General features: G+C 43.2%; 1 protein-coding gene across 1 annotated transcript; it reads left to right on the top strand.

The window, feature by feature from the left end:
• On the top strand, positions 1-7,765 carry LOC119571196 (pre-mRNA-splicing factor ATP-dependent RNA helicase PRP16-like). Its single transcript, XM_037918614.1, has 2 exons — positions 1-306; positions 3,604-7,765. The coding sequence occupies exon 2, from the start codon at positions 3,609-3,611 to the stop codon at positions 7,398-7,400; it is 3,792 nt and encodes a 1,263-aa protein (XP_037774542.1). The 5' UTR covers positions 1-306; positions 3,604-3,608; the 3' UTR covers positions 7,401-7,765.
• Positions 7,766-22,096: the final 14,331 nt, after the last annotated feature.

The following is a 22,096-nucleotide window of genomic DNA, read 5'->3' as shown; positions in this document are numbered from 1 at the left end:
GTTTTATTTACATCCGAGCGAAACAAATGAGCAGCAAAAATGTGAAACGTTTTCTTAAGTTGCATGATCTCAAAACAAAGCTGTCATTTCTTTAGTTGCAAAATAAGCAAGTGATAGGAAAAGAACACTGTTCCTGGGTAGGAGTGTCATTGCAGAATATGGAAACAAGGACAAACTCATTGCAGAGTTGAAGAAATCACGGGAGTCCAAAGTACTGAGCAAGTTATTCATATTCAGCAAACAACAAAAATACTGAAGTTCGCCGTATTCATTGGAATTTAAAAACGCTTACAATTAAAGCAGAAGGTCTGTATTTTGTCTTGTGTGTGTGTAGGTTCTTTAGCATCTATTGACGAAACAAGGTAAAAAAAAAAATCATTCTGAAACTTGTATATCCACGGTAATCAGGAAATCAACAAATTGACGAGCACGAAAAAGTTAAATAGGTATGGTATAGGTGTTTGGGAATTATAGCATAAAGTTCGCGATGTATGTAGTTGACTCATTACAATGGCTTATGCAGTTTCAGGAAGACCAAAAAACCTTTAATGCACATATTCTCACAGTGTAAATTTCTAAAGTCACCTTTAGTGTCAGTAGACTTCAATCAGTGTCTGCTGATTAGATATAGCTGTAGTAGTCAGCAGTACCCCTACAATCTGTATAAAGTGACCATCACATCAGGAAAATTTGCCTAAGAGGGCTAGAATGACAGGAACTTGCCCTCGTGGGAATCTCAACTGAAGGCCAGGTTGACAGGAGTGACTCGCCAGGAGTGCACGAAATCTTGGAGGGGGATTAGACTCTGTGGGCATTTAGGAAGGGGCTTTTGCGTTATTTCCATCAATAAATGAGTGTGGAATGTCCCATTTGTGACCCATGACTGGAAGAATGCCAGCTCCAAGAAGGACACTATTTCCATGCTCAGGATCCTATTCTGCCCACTGTGACCTGCGGTGCAGGCTGTATCACGGAAAATGGAATATGATTTTTTTTTCTTTTTTTTTTCTTTTTATGACACAAATATCAGAATGTTGCTTATTGTTATTCTTATTGCACTGTGTTACGGACTACCTACAGAGATTCTGGAATCTGTGCAAGGAAAAGTCAATTATCTTCTGGATGAAACCAGTTAAATGTCAGATATAGACACTATTAAAAATGCTTATACAGAAAAAGAGAAAATATCATAGTAAAGGGTAGAAGGCATGGAGTCATGTCACCGCTTTGAGTGTTTATGTGCAGTTGGCCTACATGCCACACACCTGTGAAAGTGTCTGCTTAAGTAAACCTAATGCCTGTATTTTGGGCTACGTGTGGGCAGTAAAGCATTTAGATCCGAGTTAATTAAAAGTGCAACTATTTGGAAACTCAGAACCAAGTGTGTGGAGAGGGACATCTACTTTATGGAGCCTCTGCTTCAGCTTAGTTGTGATAACACTTGTAAGACATGTTACACTGACAAGTCTGGTTTCTATCTTGCTGGTCAAATTTGGTGGAGACTTTGCATTACATGTGGGGGGTTGAAGATACATCAGCTGTCCTTAAGGAGAATCTTAGGGCAGCAAGGAAAATATAGCTATTAACAGGTTTAGTATTGTTGTTGTTGCTTTGGGTTAACTGAATCCACTAGACGTGAGGGATTCATTGTTGCCAAATTTTTAAGATGCAGGTTGATTCTAGAAAATACCGGGAAGTCTGAATATATATATATGCAAAATATGACTCATGGGAAGATTCTTAGATGGCAAAATTAAAGCTAGGTCCACATTAGTTTTTGATGGCAGGAGTCATTATAAAGCAATAGTTATTATAGAATTTTCCTTTGGATTACATTTTGCAACTGAATTGTTGTGTCCACCTGAATCATTCTGTGATGGGTGATTGAAGCCCTATAAGCTCAAATCCAACCTAATGGGGACAATCTCAAGCATTCTGGCCAAGGTTGACAAACTTCCACATATATTCTGGCAGTCTTTAAACCTAAAAATTTAAAGAGTGCATTCTTGGAAGCTGAATATGATGTAGAAAGATATATCATAAAAAAAAATAAAGAAGATACCTTTAATATTAAACTTGTGTCTGTTTTACTAGGGCTTATAATATTATGAATATTTTTAGTCAAGTTTAGTTCCATTTTTGTAGATTTTATTATTGAGTAAAGAAAAAGAAGAAGAAAAACTCTTAGTTGCCATGTCCCAGCCACCTGGACCTGTTAAAGAAGCATAGTTTATGATTTTATCCCTTTCCTTCTGTGTGAATTCTTCTGATCCTTCATCTTCTTTCTTTCTCTTTCTCTTTCTTCTCTTGCTCATCCTTCTCCTACTTGTTTTTTTTTCCCATCATTTTACCTTCTTTTGTAAGTTCACCAACAGCATACAACATATGGAATGCTTAGCAAATTTAATAGTAGTAGTGCAGCAGCAGCAGTAATATTATTATGATGATGATGATGATTGGTTTAATAGTAATAATGATAATTAGTATTACACACAGAAATCATAATGATAAAATTATAATATTGATTATTATTATTATTGATGTTGTTGTTATTATCATGTTGTTGTTGTTTTTGTTATTGTTACTGTATTGCTATTTTATTTTATTATTATTATTATTATTTTATTATTTTATTATTATGATTATATTATTATTATATATTATCTCTCTCCTCTCTTCCCTCTTCCTCCTCGCAACCCTTTCATCTCATCCCTTTTCTCCCCCTCACCTCTCTCTCTCCTTTCCCCCTCCCTCTCCGCCTCTTTCCCTCTTTAACTCTCCTCTATCTCTCTCTCCTACCTTTTAATTTTCCCTCTCTCTATTCTATTACTTCTACTTCTCTAACCCCCTAATTCTCGCTTTAACGCCCCTATCATCTTCTCTCTTCTCTACCCCCTCTTTTTCTTCCCTCCTTCCCTCTTCCTTCTCTCGTTCCCCCCCCCTCTCTCCTCTCCCTTCTCTCTTCCCCTCTCTCCCCTCTCTCTCCTTCCTCTACTCTCTCCTTTTCCCTCCTCCTTCTCTCTTTACTCTCTCTCTCTCCCCTTTCCCCTCTCTCCTCTCTCCCCCCCCTTAAAATTTCTCTCTCTCTCCCCTTCCCCCTCCTCCTCCCTCTCTCCCCCCTAAATCTCCCCTCTCTCCTCTCTCCCTCCTCCTCTCTCTCGCTCTCTCTACTCTCTCTCTCTCCTCTACTCTCTCTCTCTCTCTCTCTCTCTTCTCTCTCTACTCTCTCTCTCTCTCTCTCTCTCTCTTCTCTCTCTCCTCTCTTCTCTCTCTCTCCTCTTTCTCTCTCTCTCTCTCTCTCTCCCCCTCTCTCTCTCTCTCTTTCTCTCTCTTCTCTCTCTCTCTCTCTCTCTCTCTCCTCTCTCTCTCCTCTCTCTCCCCTCTCCTCTCTCCTCTCTTCTCTCTCTCCTCTCCTCCTCTCTCTCTCTCCTCTCTCTCCTTCTCTCTCTCTCTCTCTCTCTCTCTCTCTCTCTCTCTCCCTCTCTCTCTCTCTCTCTCTCTCTCTCTCTCTCTCTCTCTCTCTCTCTCTCTCTCTCTCTCTCTACTCTCTCTCTCTGATGGCTTTTATGCTTTTGTTTAATCTCATACTGTTTTACTTCCCAGGTGAGATGTCACACATCCTGGAAGGTTCCTCGGGAGGTGTTGGAGGCCTCATCGTAAGGAAGGTGAAGAAGGAAGAAGATAATGACTCGGTGTTCAAAAAGCCAGGTGCTCCTGTCAGGGGCTCGATCCTTGGCCTGGACAAACTGGCTGCCCTGAAGAGGAAGATCCGAGAGGATAATGACAAGGAGAGTAGCCGGAGGAAGGTGAAGAGGGATTCATCCAGTGACAGTGATGATGGCAGTGACAGCGATGAGGAGCATGGAAAGGAGTCAAGAAAAGAGGACAAGGGAAAGCAAAGGGAGTACAGGTCGAGGTATGATGAGACACCGACATACACTGGGGGTGTCAACCGTGAAGTTAGAGACCGACTCACGGAAAAACAGAAAAAGCACAAAGACAGGTATGTCAGTGCATCATCCAAAGACAGAAAAGAAAGAGATAACGACAGAGATAGAGACAGAGATGACCGGGATAAATATAGGGACAGTAGAAAAAGAGAATTTGATAGAGATAGAAGAGACAGTTATTACAGAGATGGAAGAAGGGAAAGATATGGTGATAAAAGTGAAAGATATGGTGATAGAAGTGAAAGATATGGTGATAGAAGTGAAAGATATTACAAAGATCGAAGTAAGCGAGGAGACAGGAGTGAGAGAAGAGGAGATTATGGAAATGGTTCAGAAAGATCAGGTTATTCTGAGAGATCAGGAATGGGTGACTGGTCTGAGAGGTCCAATAGGACACCAAGGTTCTCTGATGCCCCAGAAACACCAAGGATTCCAGGTGTGAAAGATACACCTTCCCATTCTTCATGGGATGATGAAGATAACTCCATTACTCCTTCAAAGACCTCTTCCTGGGACCTTCCTACTCCCTCTTCCCAACATCGATCCAGAGACAATGACTGGTCTTTCCGCAGTGGAAGCCACTCGATGCGAGAGAGAAATTCCCCCAGCAGGAAGGACTTCCATGACAGTGATAAGACTCCACTTCCAACACCATCATACAAGTACAATTCTTGGATGAGTGACAGAGATGGGAAGGTGAACAGAGAATTTGATGATGAAGAAGAGAGAGAGAGATGGGAAGAAGAAGAGAAACGATTAGATAGACAGTGGTATGACATGGATCAAGGTTATGATGACACAAATAACCCATTTGCTGATGTATCCCAGGAATATGAGAGGAAGAAAAATGAGAAACTGGAAAAGAACAAGAAAAAGATGAGTGCAAAGCAGAGGCAAATTCATAAGGATAATGAATTGTGGGAGACAAACAGGATGTTGACCAGTGGTGTTGTACAAAAGATAGATTATGATGAGGATTTCGAGGAGGAATTTACCAACAGGGTCCATATTTTGGTGCACAACATTGTGCCCCCATTCTTGGATGGACGTATAGTTTTCACTAAGCAACCAGAGCCTGTGATTCCAGTTAAAGATTCTACATCAGATATGGCACAGGTGTCCAGGAAAGGTTCTGCTGCTGTCAAGAGCAGGAGAGAGCAACGCGAACGTCGGAAAGCTGCTAAAAAAGAATGGGAACTTGCGGGTACACAGCTGGGAAATCTTATTGGTGTCAAAAAAGAAGATGAAAGAGATGACAGAAAGATTGAAGAAGGAGAAACTGATTACAAAGCTGATCAGAAATTTGCAGAACACATGAAAAACTCAAATGAAGCATCTAGTGACTTTGCCAAAAAGAAGTCCATCAAAGAGCAGCGACAGTTTCTCCCAGTCTTTGCAGTAAGGGAAGAACTACTCCGAATTATTAGAGAGAACTCAGTTGTTATCATTGTTGGTGAAACAGGAAGTGGGAAGACGACTCAGTTGACTCAATACCTTCATGAGGATGGTTACAGTACACTTGGCATGATTGGATGTACACAGCCAAGGCGTGTGGCTGCAATGTCAGTAGCCAAGCGAGTGTCTGATGAAATGGGTACACACCTTGGAGAAGAAGTTGGTTATGCCATTCGTTTTGAAGATTGTACAAGTGAAAAGACAATCATAAAATACATGACTGATGGAATTTTGCTCAGAGAGTCATTGCGTGAGAGTGATTTAGATAATTACAGTGCAATTATTATGGATGAGGCTCATGAACGTTCTCTAAGCACAGATGTATTGTTTGGTTTGTTGCGTGAAGTTGTGGCTCGTAGACATGATTTGAAGTTGATTGTTACATCTGCAACTATGGATTCACAAAAATTTGCCACATTCTTTGGTGAAGTACCAGTGTTTACCATTCCTGGCAGAACATTTCCTGTTGAGGTATTTTTTTCACGTAATGTTGTTGAGGATTATGTAGAAGCAGCAGTGAAACAAGCTCTTCAAATTCATCTTCAAGCAGAGGAAGGAGATATCTTGGTGTTTATGCCAGGACAGGAAGATATTGAGGTCACCTGTGAACTTATTGTGGAGAAATTAGATGAAATTGATAATGCCCCCCAGTTAGCTGTTCTTCCCATCTATTCTCAGCTTCCTTCAGATCTCCAAGCAAAGATTTTCCAACGTGCACCTGATGGTCTGCGCAAATGTGTTGTGGCTACAAACATTGCTGAAACATCTCTTACTGTTGATGGTATTAAATATGTTGTTGATTCAGGTTACTGCAAGCTGAAGGTTTTTAATCCAAGGGTAGGTATGGATGGCCTTCAGGTTTATCCAGTGTCACAAGCCAATGCCAACCAGAGAATGGGCAGAGCAGGGCGCACTGGTCCTGGTATGTGCTATCGTTTGTACACAGAACGACAGTATAAAGATGAACTGTTGGCAACTACTGTTCCAGAGATCCAGCGTACTAATCTGGCAAATGTGGTGCTTCTACTGAAATCTCTTGGTGTAGAAGATCTACTTAAATTTCATTTTATGGATCCTCCTCCTCAGGATAACTTGCTTAATTCCCAGTATCAGTTGTGGACTCTAGGTGCCTTGGATAATACTGGTATGCTAACAAAGTTAGGGAGAGCAATGGTAGAGTTTCCACTTGATCCAGCACTTTCAAAAATGTTGTTGGCAGGTGTAGAAATGCATTGCTCAGAAGAAATTTTAACAATTGTTTCCATGTTGTCTGTACCAGCACTCTTCTACCGTCCCAAAGGTAGGGAGGAGGAAGCTGATGCAATGCGTGAAAAATTTCAGGTACCAGAGTCTGACCATCTGACTTATTTGAATATATATAGACAGTGGCGTCTGCAGAAATATTCCATGAATTGGTGTAATAAGCATTTCTTACATTTTAAAGCTCTTAAAAAAGTAAGAGAAGTAAGACAGCAGTTACATGATATTATGGAACAGCAAAAGCTAAAGGTAATTAGTTGTGGTATGGATGAAGACTTAGTACGAAAGTGCATATGTGCTGCATACTTCCATCAGGCTTGCCGCCTAAAAGGGATTGGTGAATATGTTAACCTTCGTACAGGAACACCTTGCCACCTCCACCCTACCTCAGCTCTGTTTGGTATGGGATACACACCTGATTACATTGTATACCATGAACTGGTAATGACAAGTAAAGAGTACATGCAGTGTGTCACAGCAGTGGAAGGAGGGTGGTTAGCTGAAGTGGGAGGTAAATTCTACAGCATTAATGAAGGTGGGGCGTCTCGGATGGAGAAGCGGCGCCAGGCTCTTGCACACAAAGCTGCCATGGAAGCAGAGATGGACAGAGCCCAGGACACACTGAAGGCACGAGCAGAAGAAAAGCAGCGAAGGGAAGAATCATCCCGTCGCCAGCAAGTGTATGACGTTGGCACACCCAGACGTGTGCAGACTTCAGCACGATTTGGTATTTAAGTGTATCATTTCTCTGAAATAAACTTGACAGTGACAATAGAAATTTGGGCAATGTTGTGAAATATGATTTATCTTTTGCTTTTGACTTCTGTCTCAGAATGAAATCTTTATGCTATTAGAATGGAAAAATTATTTTGATACTAACAGTTGGTACATTCAAATCACCCAAAATTTTGTAAATAGCTATTTTTCTTCATTTTAAAAACATCTTATATCAAATATTAACTATTTGATATCAAGATTTTAATTAATTTCTCTGGAATGACTTCCCTGTCAAGAATCTATTCTTGTCTTTTTATATTGTAATTACCTATCATTATGAATGTATTTTTTTAAGTTCCAATAAGTAAATTTTATGCAAATTACTTCCTTTCTTTTAAAAGTCCTTTTAGTTAAGGAATCAGATAGCACATGAAACTCCATATATGGTACTAGTTTTCTGCTAGTTTTTCAGAACTTCATTGCTTGTAGATTTGTAATTCCATACTCTTAATGGCCATAGCAAAAAAAATCAGTTAGTAAATTCCAAAGAGAATATGCAGCACTATACTATATTGGCATAAAATAAACTACATCATTGGTGTGGTTTGCTTTTTTTTCTTTTTTTTCTTCTTCCTCCTCTTCTCTTCAGTCTGTACATGAGTCAGGCATGCCATCTCTCTCTTAATGCTGTACCGTTCTCTCTATCTCATTGCTATGCCTGCATACACCAACTTTCCTTCACCATGCTACTGTCCCTCGATCTGTTTCCTACCTTTGCTTCTTCTCCACTTACTTACTCCTTTCCCATTCCCCCTTTTCCCATCTCTGACCTCTTCCCTGTTCTGTTCATTCCACTCCTTGGCTTGTAACCTTACCCCCTATTTGCTCTTCTGTTTTCCCTGACCACCAAAATCAGATATCCCCCCCTTTTGTCCTTCTCGCTCATTTCCTTGACCATGTCTCCACTCACTCCTCCACTATCCTTGTTTACACTGATGGCTCTAAATCCACCTTCGGTGCTGGTTTCAATGTAGTCTTCCCAACTCGCACATTCATATATTCCCTTCCTTCTGAGTCCAGTGTCCTTACAGAACTGTACGCACTCCTTTTCTCCTTGAAACACATATACCATTCCCCTTTCACTAGTTTTACTGACTACCGTAACGTATATATGTTGATGTATAGCACCTAATCAACTCCCCTCTCTACCCTTTCTGATAATATACCTTCCTATAGTGCTACATGACTCTTGATGTCTAGCACATTTATTTTTCTTTTAATACCATTTTTATTTTTTTGTACCAAATAAGGTAAAAGAAACTGAAAGTTTTAAGGGCTACTTATTACTGCCTGTTCGGAGTATTCCTTAGTGCTGCAAAGAATGGTATCTACCTTATTAATCCTTTTACATTTGTCAAATCTTTTTCATCAAAATGAAATACAATCATGTATAACTCTTCAAAAAATTTTAACATATTACAATGTACACCGAAATATATGTTAACCATGTAAGCCTCTACTTTGTCAATTACCTTACAGTTCTTGACATTTATCATACTAATTTTGCAATACTATAGCAAAATTAGTGTAATCATTTATACTATTTATATAGAAAATGGTTTAAAGTATTCTGGTAATTCGGATATAAATGGTTAATGGTTAAAAAGCAAAATAAATGTGCTAGATATCAAAGCTCATATAGCACTATGGATGGTTATAGTAGCGAGAAGAGTATAAAGGAGGAGTGTGTTTAATGATTGAATGTCAAAGTCACACAACAGTTTAGGATAGTATGGAATTGAAAAGGGTAGAGAGGATGGGTAAATGGTTTAATGCAGAGATAAGCTACAGAGAGAAAAGGGGTTGTTAAGGGCAATTAGATCAAATAGAGGATGTGTATGCGTCTGAGAAAGGAAAACTAGTTGTCAAAGGAAAAATTGTGGGATTCCGCAAGGATGTCCAACGGGTTGGGAGGTCTGGGAAGGGTAAATAAGTGTTGAAAAGCAGATGTACAGGGTTCGAGTAAGCGGGGACAGGACAACAGAATGTGTGGGACTGAGAGAGGAGGGGTGGATCAGAAGGTGACTTGAGATAGGAGTCCATGAGGCGGGTGTCGCTTACACACAAACAGGCAAGAACCTCTCCCTGTGTCTGTTCTGATGGAATGGGACTGGCAGGAGTTGAAGGAAAATTTACAGTATGTTATTTAATAGAAAACCTGGCTGGTAAGACTGCCACTGGGCAAAGAGGAAAGTCCTGAGGTAGGGGTAATAATCAGTGGCTGGAATACTGAGAACGGGGTTGGTGTGATGTGGACAGCAGCGGAGCATGCTAGAGCAAGGTCTATGTAAGTACTTACATAGACCTTGTGTTAGAGCGTCTGCCTGTCCATTGCCTTGGATCCGGACGTGGCTGGGCACCAGACAGACAAGGGGGTTAGTCAAATGCACGGATTGTATGATAGAGTGTAAGTTACGGGAATAAGAAAGGATGATGAAAGAAGAGAAAAGGCTAAAAGGAGTATACAGTTCTGTTGTATGGACACTGGATTCAGGAGGGAGGGGATAGTTGAAAATAAGGGAAGGGAAGTCTGCAGCAAAACCAACGCCGGAGAAGGATTTAAAGCCATAAATGTGATCATCTAGATGGCGTGACCATCACGTTATGAGAAAAAAAAATTGGTTTGGTGGGTGGGGGAAATTTTGGCAGGGGGCCAGGGTGATGGGAGTTTACCGTCATGAGAATTCCGGCTGGAGGCAGAGGTGACCAGAATGACTTGCCGTGAGTGCAAAAAGATCTTGGAGGGTGATTAGACTCAGAGGCTTTTGTATTATTGTCGATAAACGAGTGTGGAATGTACCATTCATGAACCATGATAAAAGAGCAAATAGTGTCCTCCAGGGAAGAGGCTATTTCCTTGCTGAGATGATTACTCCCTGCTGTAACCGGTGGCGCAGTTTGTATTACATGAAATCGAATATTACAAAAAAAAAAGTTCCTTATTGTTATTATTATTACACTGAGTTATGGACCACCTAGAGAGATTACATGGATTTTGTACAAGGAAAAGGCATCTAGGGAAATCAAATGACAATTATAGACATTGGAAAATGCCCCCCCCCAAAAAAAAAAAAAAATCTAAAAAATTTATGCTGAAAAGGAGAAAATAGTATTGCAAAGAGTAGGCACGGAATCTCATCACCACACACACGTGTGTTCGTGTGCACACGGCCTGCAAGCCGCACAAGCATAAGAGTGACTTAGTGCCCGTATTTTGGGCAGTGAAGGGCGATTGCATCAAAGCGCAATTTCAGGAGAAACGTCAGGAGGGAGAGGATCTAGGAAGGGTATTGTTGTGTCAGAAAGGAGTCACATGTGTATCCATGAGGGAGCGGATAGGGCAACAGGGAAGAAAGGAGCATGAAGATGAAGGGGTTTAGGGGAATATAAGTAGGAGGAGGATGGATGTCAGTAGTCACTTTAAGTAAAGAGGGAATGGGGGCGAATGATTAGAGGATGGATGAGGTAAAGTTCTGTCATTTTGGGCCATGATTAGATAGTTTTGAAAGTCACCATCTGTTTCTGAAATGGAGTTGGTTTGAGAGATCTGGGAAACAAAGGTTTTCTTATGAGGGAGAGAAGAGGGGCAGAGGAAGAGGTAGATGTAGGAGAGGATGCGGTAGAAGTTGGGGTGGAACGTTTAAACTGTCTGGTGCGATGAATAGAGCGAGGAGGAAGAGGGGAAGGCACGGGGAAGTAGAGACTGTAGTATTGGGATTTAGAAACGCAAAAGAATCTGAATGGGAGAGGGAGGAGTAGTAGTGGGAACGTAAGGAGTAGGAGGAAGAGAAGCTGGGCAGGAATAGGTTTGTCAGTGAGGTCAGTCAGGGTAGATAATGCACGGGCTTGGGACTCATATGTAACTGTGAAAAGATGTGAATGCAAAGAATGGCTGTATAGGTAACATTGCCTACTTGCTTTTGGAAACATTGTTGGAATAGGAGGGTATTGTCAGAGTAAGAGGCTGTAGGGGGAATCACCAGATTTAGCTGGGCTTAAAAAGATTTGTAGCGGCGGAAGTGGTTGAAGGGCGAGGACGGGAGGAGAAGGAGGTAGTACCATAGGTAGGTGGACAATATGGATAGAGTAGTAATAAGGGAGGAAAGGGTTGAAAATAAAGAAGACCGGAGGAGAAGGAGATGGAATGGAGGCCGTTAGGAGAGAGGAAGGAATGTTTTCTGAAAGAAGGTTAATGATCCGGATAGGTGTTTTTGGAATGTATTGAGCTGATAGCAGGTATAGAGTAGGAAGTAGTCCTGACCAGTTGTGATCAAAGGAGAGCCAGGGGTTGGAGAATCGGAAAAATCAATGTCGTTGGGGCTAGTTGATAAAGGGGCAAGTCTCACTGCTCCTAACAAAGGTATAAAATCATTACTGGCCATGGTAATCCTAGAGTATGTGGGGAAGAGAAACGGTTCAAGGCCCTTATGAAGGATAAGGACTAAATGACTAATCAGGGCAATACCCTGCCCTATGGCTCTCTGAGTCACGTGAGCATCCAGGTGCGAGCGGTAAGGATAATGGGGAAGGATGAGGGAATGGTGCACATGGAGAATGGGAGGATGAGGTGTATTGGTAGAGACACATCTTGAGGAGAGGGGAGGGGAGTGGAACGAAGAACGGCGTTGGAATGGGTAGAGAGTGGAAACTTTTGTTGACATGCTTACGTCTGGCCTCATGTAGAGTGAGGCCTAGTTTGAATCTGAGAACTGCTACCTCAGATCCGAGTTTGTAGGCAGGACACCTATAAAATACATTATGGGAGTCACCACAATTTACACATGCGTGATTGAACAGAGCAATCTGAAAGGTCCAAAACAGTATCTTGGTCGTAGTCAAAGGAGAACCTGAGGCCAGTGAACTGGAGGAATTAAACTAGTGGGTCTAGTTAATAAAGGGGCAAGCCTCATTGCCCGTAATAAAAATCTTCGTCAATGGCCATGATAAAGATTAATGGATAATAGTTAGAAGAAATATATGTGCTAGACATCAAATGTCATATAGCACTATGGTAAATTACTGTGGTGAAAAGGGTGGAAACACCGTTTATGAGTTAAACTGCAAGAGCTGTTATGAAACAATCAAAGGGTAATACGGAAGAAACAATAGTTGTAGAAGTAGAAGAATCCAGAGAATGAAATAAGGGAAAAGGGGAAGGTGGTGAAGTATCGGGAAGAATGTCAAGAGAGGAGGGATCCGGAGGTCATTGTTGTGACATAAGGGAGTCGCCTGGAAATCCAGGTGGGAGGGGTAAGAATAATGGGGAAGGAAGAGGGAATGGTGATACACATGGAGGAGGAGAGGATGGGGTGATTTTTGGGTGAGTGGGAGGAGGAAGATGGATATCGGCAGAAACTTTGAAGTGGATCATTCTCTTGAGTCATGATTATGAACTTTTGGACGTCTTCAAGCGTTTCTGGAGGGGAGTTGGGTGGGGAGATCTGAGAAACAAATGTTCTTTTTGTGGAGGAGGGAATAGATGTCCGATTAGCGGAGGGAGAGGTGGGCGTTGGAGAGGATGTGGTAGGAGAAAATGGAGTGGAACGTTTAAATGGTCTGGTGCGACAGGTAGAGTGAGAAGAGGGAGGGGAAGTGGTAGAGATTGGAGTATCTGGATTTAGACTGGAAAAGGAATTTGACTCGGGAAGAGAGGGAGTAGAGATAGGGTGGTTCGGGATAGAGGGAAGAGATACTGGGGGAGATGCTGAGACTTCTTGAGAAGATGGGAGGGAAGCGGAGCGAAGTACAGTTTTCAAATAGGTAGAAAGAGAAAAACCTCGTCGGCGTGCTTCTTGTCTGCCCTCACGTATAGTGAGGCCTCGTTTGAATCTGAGAACTGCTACCAGAGATTCAGGCAGGGCATCTCCTGTAATATACATAATGGGAATCACCACAGTTGGCATATGTGCATGACTGAACAGAGCAATTAGAATGGTCATGACTAGGTTGGGCATATAGAGGGTGTCGGGCTGGCAAAAACACCAACATTTCTGATACTGATGGGGAGGAGGTCGATATGGTCGGACAGGACAGGACACTCCACCGATATAAACTTCATGGGGGAGGTCATGTTTACGGAAGATACTCTTGGTAATATTGGTGTAGGACTTACGTTGGCCTCTGGGAGGAAGTGTAGCACTGGACTGCCATTGCATTATAGTCGACGAGGCATGTGAGCAAGTCATTTTCACAGCCTGGCCAGTCCTTGTAGTAGACAGGGCAATCAGTCGGGCAGATGGAAACAAGTATTAAGGGAGGAGTGAGGTTGGGCATGAATGAAGTCAATCAGGGTAGATAGTGCACGAGCTTGGGACTCAGATGTAACTTTGACAAGGTCGTGAACGATCGGAACGACTGTGAAAAGGAAACTTGCCTACTTGTTTTTGGACATTGTTGGAAGAGAAGGGTATTGTCAGAGGGGGAATCACAAAGAATTGATACCACTTGGCTGGGACAAAAAGGATGCTCACAAGGTTTGCAGAGCTGGAAGCAGTAGAAGACGAGGGTGGGAGAAAGCTGGGGTGGTAAGGAGAGAGGTAGTATTGTTGGGAGGAGTACAATAAGGATGAGTAGTAATAAGGGGGTTAGGGGTAGACAGTAAAGAAGACTATGCAGTACAAGATGGAGTGGAGGAAGTTGGGAGAGAAGAAGTGGAGTATTCTGAAGGTGGACAGGACAACAGGATGTGTGGAACTGAAAGAGGAACATTACTTAGGGAACATAGATAGATCAGAACGTGACATCAGATAGAAGATAGAAGTGTGTTAGACGGGTGTGGCCAATATCTAAGCTGGCAAGAACTGTCTCCCAACGTCTGTTGTCTGTTCCGATGGAATAGAGCTGACTAGGAGGAGATTGATAGTTTTGCATTATGTAAATTATTATTGCAGACTTGACTAGAAAGATTGCCATCGGGTATAAGAGAAGGTCTTACAGTGTGGGCAATAATCCGTAACTGGAATACGTGAGAAACGGGGTTTGTGTGGTGTGGACTTAATGGCGGTGCATGCTAGAGTATCTGCATGTTCATTTCCAGGGATTCCAACAAGGCTGGGCACCCAGCAAAATCAGATTTATGGTGTGTGGACATGTAGAACGCCTAGTTCTGAATTTTACAGACAAGGGGATTGGTTAGAGTGCATAGACTTTGAGCGATAATGCGTTACGGGAGTCAGTAAAAACAGTGAAAGAGGAAAAAGGGAACGAGTATATGTTTTAAGGGAAAAAGGAGTGCGTACAGTTCTGTAGTAAGGACACTGGATTTGGGAGGGAGGGTGTATTTGAAAGTTCGAGTTGGGAAGGTTACTGCGAAACCAGCACTGGAGGTTGGATTTGGAGCCATTACTGAAAACATGGAGGAATGAGTGGAGACATGATCAAGGGAAATGGGTGACAAGGATGGGAGGGGGGATATCTGATTTTGGTGGGTCATGGAAAACAGAGGAGCAAATACGGGGGTAAGGTACAAGCCATGGAAGAACGGAATGGACAGAAAACGAAAGAGGTCAGAGATGGGGAAAGGGGGAATGGGAGAGTAGGGTATCCATACCAATGGAGAAAGGAATAGGTAAACGTGGAGTAGCAGCAAAATTAGGAAACAGGCATCATGGGATAGTTAGTTTGGTAGGGGAAAGTTTGTGGAAGCAAACATAGAAGAGAGAGAGAAGGGTACGGCGTCGAGAGAATGACATGCCTGACTCAGTGTACATGCTCTCAGCTAGAATGGTATTGGAGTGGAGCGCCATTTAAAAAGAGTGGAGATTGGGGACCTACATGTACCTCCAGAGAAAAGGAGGCAGGGGTTGGGTAACCAATGAAATCAAAATTAGATAGGCTAGCTGATGAAGGGGCAAACCTTAATGCCCTTAATAAGGGGAGCAGAGCCCCCAGGTAAAGAAATCCTATATGACATCAAAGGTCATATGGTATTAAAGGCCATTCATGACAGGCACAAAGTCTGCCTTTCAACATGGCTGTCACACTTTAATAAATGGATATTTATTTATTAAAAACTTCCTGCCACATCAACATCTAAAGTCATTAGCAGCATATCCAAACATAGCGATAGAGTAGGGCTTGGGGGCAAAGCCCCAGGTAAATTTTTTGATTCAATAAGACGTCTGATTTCCAAAATGATCAAAAATAAATGTACCAGATATGATTACTGGTTAAAAGCAAAATAAATGTGCTAGATATCTAAGGTCATATAGCACTATAGGAAGATACAGTAATGGTTAATGGTTAAAAGCAAGAGAAATGTGCTAGACATCTAAGGTCATGTAGCACTATAGTTAATGTTAGGGGAGGGTGGTTGAGTTAGTGATTAGTTGTCTAAGCTGGGCAAAGGAATTGGTGAGTGAAAGGGTTAGGGTCGGGTGTGGTAAGGAGTTAGATTAGATGAAGGATATGTATGTGTTTGAGGAAAGAGAATAGGTTGTTGAAGCAGAAAGTGTGGGATTCTGTAAGGATGTCTGATAGGTTGGGAGGTCGGTGAAGGGAGGATAGGTGGGGGAAAGCTGAGGTACGGGTTGTTTCAAAACGTGGGCACGACAATAGGATGTGTGGGATTGAAAGGGGAACATTACATAAGGAACATAAGATTGTGACATCAGATAGGAGTGTGTTAGACGGGTGTGGCCAATGCGTAATCGGGCGAGAGCGGTCTCCCAACGTCTGTTCCGATGAAATGGAGTTGACCAGGAGGAGATTGATAGTTTTACAGAATGTAATTTATTAGTGCGGAGGCTTGACCAAAAAGATTGCCATCGATTATACCAGAAGGTCTTAAAGTGTGGGTAATAAATCCGTGGCTGGGATACGTGAGAAGCGTGGTTGGTATGATGTGGACATAGAGGCGTGGCGTGCTAGTGTATCTGCCTGTTCATTGCGGGATTCCAACATGGCTGGGCACCCAGCAAAATTTGATTGTTTTATGGCGTGTGGACAGTAGAACAACCAGTTCTGGATCTTACAACAAGGGGGTGGTGGTGTGTATTGACTTATGAGAGTTAATGGTTAGGGAGTCAGTAAAAATTGTAAAAGAGGAAGAGGAGAGTGAGTATATGTGTTTTAGAGCAAAAGTAGTTCATACAGTTCTGTAGTAAGGACACTGGATTCAGGAGGAAGGGAGTATTTGAAAGTACGAGTTGGGAAGATTACTGCAAAACCAGCACCGGAGGTGGATTTGGAGCCATCAGTATATAAGTGAATACTAGAGGAATGAGTGGAAACATGGTCAAGGAAATGTGTGAGAAGGACAGTAGGAGGGATATTTGATTTGGTGGTCGGGGAAAACAGAAGAGCAAATATGGGGTGAGGTATAAGCCATGGAGGGACGGAATGGACAGAGAACGGGAGAGGTTGGAGATGGGGAAAGGGGAATGGAGAGGAGGGTATCCATGCGAGTGGAGAAAGGAGTAGGTAATCGTGGAGATGAAGCTAAGTAAGAAGTAGGGTTGTGGATAGTTAGGTTAGTGAGGGAAAATTGGTGGAATCGACATAGCATCGGAGAGAGAGAAGGGCACGACGTCGAGATAGAGATGGTATGCCTGATTCAGTGTACAGGCTCTCAACTGGGGAGGAGCGAAAGGCGCCTAGTGCTAAGCGAAGACCACAGTGATGGATTGTATCAAGATGGGCAAGGAGAGAAGTTGAGGCAGAGGAGTAGATATGGCATCCATAATCAAGAGTGGAGAGGATCAAAGTAACATGAAGATGAAGGAGAGTTTTGCGATCTGAGCCCCATGATATATGGGATAGAGTTTTTAAGTTTTCGAAGACGGGGAGAGCTTTTTCTTTAATGTGTAGAGTATGGTCCGCCAGACAGTTTGGAGTCAAAAATGACACCTAGGAATTTGTCAGAGGAACGGCATTGAGTGGATTTGCCATATAAGAAGAGTGGGGGTAGGGGACCTACACGTGAGCGAGAGAAAAGGATGGAGAAAGATTTAGAGGTAGAAAAGCGGAAGCCATGGTTTGTGGCCCAGGAAGATACTGATGAGATTGCAGATTGAAGAAATTGGTAGAGATTTGGTATGGATGTGTCAGAGGCATAGATGGTTAAATCATCAACATATAGTGATGACCGGGCACCTGGTGGTAAAACTGAGACTATATCATTAACAGCAAGAAGGATTAAAGTGGTACTGACCACACTGCTTGTGGGACACCTTCGATTTGGGGAAAGAAAGATGATGTGGCAGAGGCGTTTTTTGACCTGGAAAGTGCGTTGGGAGAGGAAGGACTTTATGAAGACACCATGTTTCCACGTATGCCTAGAGAGGACAATTGTTGGAGAATATGGTACCGCCATGTCGTATCATATGCTTTTTCTAGATAAAAAAAAAAATAGCTAGTACGGATTCATGGCGTGCAAATGCAGATGTAATATATGTCTCAAAATGAGGCAAGGGGGTCAGCTGTGCTTCTGGCACGGCGAAAACCGAATTGGGAAGGAGAGAGAAGATTGTGAGATTCAAGATACATTAAGCGGAATTTTCACCATTCGCTCTAATAGTTTGCACAAGCAGCTAGTTATTTGCGATGGGGCGATAGTCTTGAGGAAGGGTACCCGATTTATTGGGTTTCAGGAAGGGAAGGATAAGAGCTTCTCGCCAATTAGAAGGGAAATTCCTGATGTCCATATGTGGTTGTAAATTTTTAATAGGAAGGATAAGGAGGAAGATGGGAGTTGTCGGAGCATACGGTAGTGAATACGTCAGGGCCTTCATGAGTGTTAGGGCACGATTGTAGGGCAGTAATGAGTTCAGAGGAAGAAAATGGGGCATTATAGGACTCATCAGAGGATGGGGTGAAGGTAATGGGGGTACGTTCTCTGGTGGTCTTAATAGAAGAGAAGTGTGGAGAAAGGTGAGAACCACTACTGACCTGGCTGAAATAATCACCCAGTTCATTAGCGACTTGGAGAGGATCAGAAATGAGGGTATTTCGAATATGGAGGACAGGGGCAGGATGGGGGGGATGTTTGCCTGATAGTTTATGAATTCGGCGCCAAACATTTGAGATAGATGTAGAGGATGTAATTGATGAAACATAATTTCGGCAGCTATTTTTTTTACTATTCCGGATTGTACTACGTAGATAGGCAGATGCTCTTTTAAAGGAGAAAAGGGGCTGATAGTTGTTTTGGAGTACCTCTCTTGTAGCGGTAAGTGTTCCAGGCTGCACGTTTTAAGCGAAGTGCTTTAGTGCAATCAGAATTCCACCATGGAACACATTTGGAGGTATATGGTCTTGAGGTTCGAGGGATAGCTGTATGTGCAGCTCTTAAGACTGTATTTGTGAAATACTGTATCATTTCTGAAATGGAGGTGAGGGAGGATGGAGGGGTATGAATAGCAGAGAGTGAAGTGAAAGTATGCCAGTCGGCTCTATCAAAGCACCAGCGTGGGGAGTTAGGGAGTGGTACGTATGAAGTAGGAGAAAGGAGAACTGGAAAGTGGTCACTATAGGGAAAGTGGTCTAAAACTGACCAGTGGAAATCTAAATGAAGAGAAGGGGAGCATAGAGAGAGGTCAATGCATGAAAAAGATTGCGTGCGTGTATCAAAGTGTGTGGGCGATCTGAATTTAGAATAGTAAGGTCAGCTGTGGAGAGAAAGCGCTCTAGAGATCGGCCTCGGGAGTTTGTGATAAAAATCACCCCATAGAGTGTGGCGGCAGTTAAAGTCCCCAAAACTATGAGGAAAGGTGGTTGAAGTTGGGAAATTAGATTTTCAAAAGCAACAAAGTCAATAGGGTGGGAAGGGGAGAAGTAGACTGAAATCACTGTGATCCAACGATGAAGGAAGATACGGATAACTGTGTAAGGGACATTGGTTTGAAAGGGAGGTGTGACATAAGGTGTTTTCTGACTGATAAGTATGGATGAGACATAAAGGGAATGTGGGGAAGAGACAAAATGATAATTGGGGATTGGTATTGGAGGATGTGTAAGAAAGGTCTCTTGAAGGCATACAGTAGATGGATTATAAGAGGAAAGGATATGACGAAGGTCAGGTCTGTGGGAGCGGAAACCGCGAATATTCCAATGAAGGATAGTTATACTTTACTGATATAGATTGTACTACGTGTTGGAGATTTTGAGGGGGAAGAAGCTAGAGGGTGGGAAAAGGATTGAGAGGTCTGAGATGGGAGAGGTGTGGGAGTTGGTGTTCTACTAGGAGGGGTATTAGGAGATGGGTCTGAGGAAGGGGATACTTGTGACATAAGGGATTCACGTGTGTATCCAGGAGGGAGTGGAAGGGATAGAGGGGATGGTGGGAGGGTTAATGTGGGCGGGGTTGGGCTGTGTTGGGAGGGGGTAGGAGGATTGGGTGTAGGGGGGATATCGTTAGGAGGAGGATGGATATCAGCAGTTACTTGGTGTGGAAGGAGCAGGAGTTGTATTTGGAGGTTGAGTGTCAGTTTTCATGAGGTAATCTTGAATATTTTCAATGGTTTCTTCTGAGGAGTTGGTTGGGGAGTTTTTGGGGATAAAGGATTTCTTGTGAGGGGGGGAAGAGAGGACTGGTGTCTCAAGCATAGGAGCAAAGGAAAGTGGAGGTGATTGTGTGGTAGGGGAAGAGGGGGTGGAACGTTTGTTCTGTCTGTTACGGGTTGTGCGAGGAGGGAGAGGGGAAGGTGTTGGGGTTGTAGTGGTGATTGAAGTATCTGTAGTAGAGATTGGAGTGTCTAGATTTAGGATGGCAAAAGAGTTTGACTGGGGAATGTAGGAGGTAGAAGAGGTGGGGTTAGATGTAGGGGGGGTGGGTTTAGGAGAATTGGTAGAGTGAGCAGTATTACTGGAGTAAGGAGTAAGAGAGAAACCACGTCGACGTGCTTCTTGTCTGGCTTCACGTAGTGTGAGTCCAAGTTTGAATCTGAGAGTTGCTACCTCAGACTCAAATTTGTAGGTGGGACAGCCCCTATAAAATACATTATGGGGGCCGCCACAGTTGGCACATGTGCGTGATTGTGCAGGGCAGTTAGATCGGGTATGGCCAGGTTGGGCACATAGTGGGCATCTGGCTGTGGAACGGCAATGTTTGGCTGGGTGTCCTAGACGCCAACAGTTTTGGCACTGACGTGGAGGAGGTTGGTATGGACGAACAGGGAGGGATTCTCCTCCTATGTATACGTTAAAGGGAAGGTCATGTCTACGGAAGGTAATTTTGGCTATGTTAGTAGGTTTCTTTCGATGACCTCTGGGGGGAATGGAGTAGCATTGCACTGATGTTGCATCATAGTCTCTGAGACAGGCAAGTAGATCTTCTCCACAATCTGACCAATCTTTGTCATAGATTGGGCAATTTGCTGGGAGATTGAAACTGTTCCGGTGCAAGTATTGAGGGTTGGATGGGGTTCTGCAAGGATGGGGTACCATATAGGTCTGTTAGTTTTGTTAATGCTATAGCTTGGTTTCGGATGTTACTGTGACAAGACGGGAGCGGTCGGGTCGGCTACGGAAAGAGACTTTACCTACTTTTTTGGAGACATTGTTGGAAGAGAAGGGGGTTGTCAGAGTAGGGAGCTGTGGGAGGGATCACGAAAAAAACGGTCCCATTTGGCTGCGCTGAAGAGGGTATTCAAAATTGTTGTAGAGATAGGGGTGGTCGAAGGGCAGGGGCGTGACGAAGATGGAGTAGTGTTGAGGGAGGTAGTGTTATGGGGAGGTGGGCAATAAGGCTGTAAGGTATTAATAAGGGAGGATGGGGTGGTTGATGTTGGAGGTTGTGGAGGTAGAGGTGTTGAAGTTGAGCTTGCTGGGAGAGTGGAAATGTTCCTTAAGGGTTGATTGTTGGCTACTGTACTAGTAGGTATTGATGAGGGGGTAGTTATTGCAGTGTTCGGAGCCGTGGTCAAAGGAGAGCCTGGGGGGCAGGGAATCGGGTGGGTTTACATCGTTGGGGCTATTTGATAAAGGGCAAGCCTCATTGCCCCTAATAGTGGAGATAAGTTTTCATTACTGGCAATGGTAAGCCTGGATTATGTTGGGGATAAAAACAGTCCACCCCTCAGGGTCCCCTTGAGGGGTAAGGGCTAGATATCTAAATCAGGGGAATACCGTGCCCAGGCTGTTCAGGACTGGCACAAAGTCAGCCTTTCATCCTTTCAGCACGGCTCTCACACCTTAGGAGGTGGATAGTAGAAGGGTTTGGTGAAGGGACAGAAACGAAAGGTGGGAAGGAAAATAAAGACCATGCAAAATTAGTTGAGTTGAGGGCTGAGTCCCAAGGTTGGGGAGTTCCCATCATTGGGTCCCAGTCTCCGCCTCCTAAGCCCCCCCACGACAACAACGGGCAAGGGATTGGGGGGGAGGAAGATACAGTAAGGGTTAGTGAAAGGCGGTTGAGTTAGTAGTTAGTTGCTATTTCACCTATCTAGATAAATATTGAAAAGGTTAAAGGTGGGTAAAGGAGTTGATGAGTGAATGGGTTAAGGTAGGGTTAGGTAAGAGGATATCAAGTGAAGGATATGTATGCGAATCTTCCAGTGTAGAGAGACAGAAGTGTAGAGGGACAGAAATGGAAAAGCAGGAGGGCTGAGTCCCAAAGAAGAGGAATTCCCCAGTATTGGGTCCCAGTCCTCGCCTCCTAAACCCCCCACGACAACAACGGGCAAGGGAATGGGGGGGATGGGGAAACAAAATACATC

The sequence above is a fragment of the Penaeus monodon genome, chromosome 4 (genome assembly GCF_015228065.2).
Source record: "Penaeus monodon isolate SGIC_2016 chromosome 4, NSTDA_Pmon_1, whole genome shotgun sequence".
NCBI classification, from domain to species: Eukaryota; Metazoa; Arthropoda; class Malacostraca; order Decapoda; family Penaeidae; genus Penaeus; species Penaeus monodon.
Note: the sequence above shows the minus strand (reverse complement) of the source record. Positions and strands in the feature narration are given on the sequence as shown.

Excerpts from the sequence above, each read along its gene's own strand:
- LOC119571196 (XM_037918614.1), top strand. The coding sequence starts at position 3,609 with ATGTCACACATCCTGGAAGGTTCCTCGGGAGGTGTTGGAGGCCTCATC.